The following is a 6,000-nucleotide window of genomic DNA, read 5'->3' as shown; positions in this document are numbered from 1 at the left end:
TGAGAGAACTAACTTTTGGTCTTCCCATGGCCTTCAGAAGACACAACTGAACTTCCTGTTGAGCATGTGATTCATGGAATGTTCCAAATTTGTCAGATGGGGTAATATGTTTGGGTAACAGGACTGAGTGAAAACCCAGGGACATGACTAAAATGTGTATTTTAACTAAGATATTGTGGATTTCTTATGAAAGAAATATATTTAAACCATGGATAGGATATGGAGCCACACAACAGTGCAAAAGAAATACTGTTTCTGAAGGATCTTAATCATAATACAACCCCAATTCCAAAAAAGTTGGGACAAAGTACAAATTGTAAATAAAAATGGAATGCAATAATTTACAAATCTCAAAAACTGATATTGTGTTCACAATAGAACATAGACAACATATCAAATGTCGAAAGTGAGACATTTTGAAATTTCATGCCAAATATTGGCTCATTTGAAATTTCATGACAGCAACACATCTCAAAAAAGCTGGGACGGGGCAATAAGAGGCTGGAAAAATTAAAGGTACAAAAAAGGAACAGCTGGAGGACCAAATTGCAACTCAATTGGCAATAGGTCATTAACATGACTGGGTATAAAAAGAGCATCTTGGAGTGGCAGCGGCTCTCAGAAGTAAAGATGGGAAGAGGATCACCAATCCCCCTAATTCTGCACCGACAAATAGTGGAGCAATATCAGAAAGGAGTTCGACAGTGTAAAATTGCAAAGAGTTTGAACATATCATCATCTACAGTGCATAATATCATCAAAAGATTCAGAGAATCTGGAAGAATCTCTGTGCATAAGGGTCAAGGCCAGAAAACCATACTGGGTGCCCGTGATCTTTGGGCCCTTAGACGGCACTGCATCACATACAGGCATGCTTCTGTATTGAAAATCACAAAATGGGCTCAGGAATATTTCCAGAGAACATTATCTGTGAACACAATTCACCGTGCCATCCGCCGTTGCCAGCTAAAACTCTATAGTTCAAAGAAGAAGCCGTATCTAAACGTGATCCAGAAGCGCAGACGTCTTCTCTGGGCCAAGGCTCATTTAAAATGGACTGTGGCAAAGTGGAAAACTGTTCTGTGGTCAGACGAATCAAAATTTGAAGTTCTTTATGGAAATCAGGGACGCCGTGTCATTCGGACTAAAGAGGAGAAGGACGACCCAAGTTGTTATCAGCGCTCAGGTCAGAAGCCTGCATCTCTGATGGTATGGGGTTGCATTAGTGCGTGTAGCATGGGCAGCTTGCACATCTGGAAAGACACCATCAATGCTGAAAGGTATATCCAGGTTCTAGAGCAACATATGCTCCCATCCAGATGACGTCTCTTTCGGGGAAGACCTTGCATTTTCCAACATGACAATGCCAAACCACATACTGCATCAATTACAGCATCATGGCTGCGTAGAAGGGTCCGGGTACAGAACTGGCCAGCCTGCAGTCCAGATCTTTCACCCATAGAAAACATTTGGCGCATCATAAAATGGAAGATATGACAAAAAAGACCTAAGACAGTTGAGCAACTAGAATCCTACATTAGACAAGAATGGGTTAACATTCCTATCCCTAAACTTGAGCAACTTGTCTCCTCAGTCCCCAGACGTTTACAGACTGTTGTAAAGAGAAAAGGGGATGTCTCACAGTGGTAAACATGGCCTTGTCCCAACTTTTTTGAGATGTGTTGTTGTCATGAAATTTAAAATCACCTAATTTTTCTCTTTAAATGATAAATTTTCTCAGTTTAAACATTTGATATGTCATCTATGTTCTATTCTGAATAAAATATGGAATTTTGAAACTTCCACATCATTGCATTCCGTTTTTATTTACAATTTGTACTTTGTCCCAACTTTTTTGGAATCGGGGTTGTATTTAATGGTCAGAGCATTTTTTTTAATTATTATTTTGCAGACATTTATACCCTGTATAGTTTACAAGTGAGACAGCATCCAATCTAAACACAGCTGAGCAACTGAGGGCTCAAGGATCCCAGGGAATTATTTCAAAATGGAACTTTCTTGTATAATTTTTGTAAATATATGTGTCTGTATCACTGACTCATCTTAATGCTTCTAGTTTCTGGTGGACGAAAATCCATGGAAATATGCATGATTTAAAATTAACCTTACTTATTATTTTAATAGAAAACTTGCCAAAAAGGTTCACAGAGCATCTGGTTGAGACTAGAGATTTCACTGAGAAAAAAAAGTGTGCAAGTCATGCAGGTTTATAAACACAATTAACATAAACTCAGTTAATTTAAAGCATTAATTTTTCTTTCATCTGTTGTTGGGACTTATTCAAATATACAGATCTAATTATGAGGCTCAAAGTTTTGGTCTATTTTCAGTGGTTTGCTCCAAAAACCTGACGTAAACAGTGCCTTACTGAGCTCCAAAATTAAACTATATTTATATCATATATTGACACAAACTGGGCTGAAATTCATAATAGAAAATACATTTATTTATAGATCCAGTGCGCCCATAAGCCCACACAGACCAGACACTGTGCACATGACAGCATATTTCTGCTGGGGTCTTATGAAAGTGTAAATTTATTGTACAGTTTCATTGTTCTTAAATATAAATGGTCTCCATTGTTACTAAAAGTAAAGCTTCCCAGAAAATCATCAGACATTTTAATAACCTGCTGCTTAAAGAATCCCATTTTGACTCACAGTAGCACTGTGTCCCAGCTCCACAGATACTGACGCAGATATTTAAATCATTATACAGATACAGTTAATAGCATTGCATTATACCCCTAATATATATGACCCCCCCCCAAAAAAAATATATATATAATAATAAATTAATAAATAAATTTCCTCTTCAAGTAAATTCTTTGGTCTTTCCCAAGAGTCTGAGTCCTTTGAGTTTAAAATCTTCTACTAACTCCTAATGTAGAACTTTACAAAAGCCATTATAACTGCACCCAAAATTATCTTCTCTAAAACAGCTTTCAAAAATATTGCTCCCATTTTTCATTCATTCTTAAGCATTCATTTTTCTTCAGTAAGTCCTTTACCCTCAGTGGATCCACAACCTATACCAGAAACACCAGAAGCAAGTCAGGCAGTGGCGGCTGCTGGTTTTTAAAACGGGAAGCCCATTTTACGTATTCATCGTAAAACCTGTAGGCCGGATATCAAAGCATAGAAAGGTGTGCCCCATTAGCATAGTGAACTAGACAACCCTACCTAGTGGTAGAAAGTATTTTTGCTTGTACATTTCATGTTATAGTCTGGCTTGCCAGGCTAGTGCCTCATATCCTTAATCAAAAATATCAAACATCCAAAAATCACTGGCTATTCAACGAAGAGCCTTGAACATCATACCCTGATATGCAACACAGAGTCTTTAACACAACACCCAGCTGTGTAACACATCCTTGAACATCTTCTGCAACACAGTCTGGAAATTCATAACCAGGTAGGCTATGCAACACACAGAACCTTGAATATTATACCCAGGTATAACCTATAACACAGAGCCCACCATTCTCTTAACATTACTGAACAATATACACACTTCAGATTCATGAACATTATATGATGCACACTATTTATGCACAAATTCTGCCCTCTGCTCCTTTTCCAGAAAATGGTCTGTGACCCTGTCATACTAGCTGGTTGTGCTTTCCAGAGACTTCACCAATTTCTGTTAGCAGCTAGCACTGCAGATCCCAATAAGGCTCAAGCTAGCCTACAACCAGATTGAACTACAAATGAAATAAACGAGTGAATTCGCGAATGATCAAACTGATAGAATGGATGAAAGTTAATGGAGCACAACGCGTAATATTTACATTTATTTACAGAGTAATGTACAGAGACATCAATGAGAAGAAACGTTTATATGAAAAGAAATTCGAACAGCACTTTGGCACACGACTACACTTTCTCGACATCCGCTAGGGACTGATCATGCTGCCGTGTTCCTCGCCGAGGCCGAAGTACAGAGCCTGCCCTCCTCATGTCTTTCAAACACTACCTCCAATAATCATTCATCAGCCCGGCTTCTTGCCCCTCCCACTGTCTCGTTTAGTCCCAGAGAAGCCCGGCTTCCCTGGAAGTGACGATTTTGTCGATTTTAACCAATAACAACTAGCCAAAATTGGCTGTTCAGAGCCGTCTCATAGACTGCAACGGATACCCGGCTGCCAGTCCATAGAGCCCATTGAAATAATAAAGGTTACAGCCAGTGTTGCCAGATTGGGCGGTTTTAAGTGCATTTTGGTGGGTTTTGAACATATTTTGGCTGGAAAACGTCAGCAGTATCTGGCAACGCTGGTTACAGCCTGGCAGCAAAGGTGATTCTCGTAGCGAACTGCAAGTTCGTCAGACATCACTCAAATAAGTTACAGGATAGTTATGAACGTAAATACAATCTTGGGCATATATTATGTTATGCAAGTTATTGTTTTAATGAGAATTCAACGTCATAGATGCCGCAGTTTGGGGAGAGAATTTTAGGGGAAGCTCGGCTTCCCTTGTTGTCTCTGAGAAATCGCCCCTGAAGTCAGGCATACCCCCTTTGGACACAAGGAAAAATGCTATGGAACTAAAATGCTCTGGAACTTCGTGTGTACAATTGTACACATTATGTCCAAAGGGGATACACCCTGGGTGGGATATCAGTGTGTACACAGACACACACACACTCTTATCCAAACCTAGAACTAATGTTGAGTAGCCATATATGTATGTTTTAAAGAGGTGGAAGGAAACTGGACAACCTGGAGGAAATCCTCATAGACACAAGGAGAACATATGAAACTCCACACAGGTAGTGACCTAAGCTTGGAATAAATCCATTTTCCCCACCAGGACAGCTTAAACAACAGTAGATTAAACAGGGGAGATTTTTTTAACAAATAAAGTCCTTTTTGCTTGAGCTTGAATCATTCGACCCCTATCACTTTAACCATTCTCAATGCAGAGAACCATGTAAACCCACATCAGTTTTATTTTCTCTCTAAATATTTTCTCTCTTCCTGAAAGTAACCTAGTAGAACATAATCACATTGTCCATCGATCCATCCATGAGATAGGTATGCTAAATCAGGATCACCTGCATATTTCAGTGTCATGTAAGCATACACCAAAACCATAAGCTTCTCTCAAAGGGTGAGCAAAAACATTTACTGATTATTAGTGTTTAGGTTTTTACTCAAACTATGACAGATCAGGCCTGCACACTGTTGCCAAATCCTTGAATCGGAAATCTAAATTTGTAAGGATGTCTGGATCAAAATCTATCTCCAAAATTGAGCTGGTATCGAGGTCGTCATCTGTCTCAGATTCTCCTTCGTTTGCATAGCAGTGTGGCTCATAATCGCATAGGTCCTCTTGCGTTTCAACTTGGAGGAGACGCTGTAGAGAAAATAACCACCATGATTACATTATAAGTACATGTTGTCTGAAAGAAAAAACATTTAAGGGTGTGACAAAGTCCAGTAGGAACTGGGAGTAAGTTCTTATCAACTGTAGCTTTTGTTTCTTTTAAGAGATGGAATAATAATTTAAAAACACACTGTATATCTTTAAATATATTATCTGGGGTCTCAAAATGCAACATTTTATTTGAGTCAGGTCACTTAAAGCTGTTTACAAGACTAGGTTTTTAGTGGTTGAAGTATTCTTTGCTCCATCTGAAATGCTAGAGAACAGAGAGAACAGATGAAAATGTACTCCTACTTTGTTTCCTCCTCATTAGATTAGATTAGATTAGATTAGATTAGATTAGATTAGATTAGATTAGATTAGATTAGATTAGATTAGATTAGATTAGATTAGATTAGATTAGATAAAACTTTATTGATCCCTTTGGGAGGGTTCCCTCAGGGAAATTAAGATTCCAGCAGCATCATTACAGATAAACAGAGAAAATAAATAGAGAAAACTTCTAGATAAATTAAAATAAATTATTTACATATACAAATATAAAAAGAATAAGATATGGGGAAGGGGGGAAGGAGGGGGAAAAAGGAGAAGG

The 6,000-nt window shown here is 38.3% G+C and overlaps 1 protein-coding gene across 3 annotated transcripts in view; it reads right to left on the bottom strand.

Moving 5' to 3' along the window:
- Nucleotides 1–4,189: 4,189 nt before the first annotated feature.
- Nucleotides 4,190–6,000, bottom strand: part of LOC132896401 (cadherin-like protein 26) — a 36,330-nt gene continuing 34,519 nt past the window's right edge. For all 3 annotated transcript variants that reach the window (XM_060937202.1, XM_060937203.1, XM_060937204.1), the window contains one exon: nucleotides 4,190–5,378. In XM_060937202.1, coding sequence (XP_060793185.1) covers nucleotides 5,181–5,378 — 198 coding nt within the window. In that variant the 3' untranslated portion in view covers nucleotides 4,190–5,180. The remainder of the gene's footprint in view (nucleotides 5,379–6,000) is intronic.

The sequence above is a fragment of the Neoarius graeffei genome, chromosome 13 (assembly GCF_027579695.1).
Source record: "Neoarius graeffei isolate fNeoGra1 chromosome 13, fNeoGra1.pri, whole genome shotgun sequence".
Classification (NCBI taxonomy): domain Eukaryota; kingdom Metazoa; phylum Chordata; class Actinopteri; order Siluriformes; family Ariidae; genus Neoarius; species Neoarius graeffei.
This window is presented reverse-complemented; position numbering and strand designations above follow the sequence as displayed.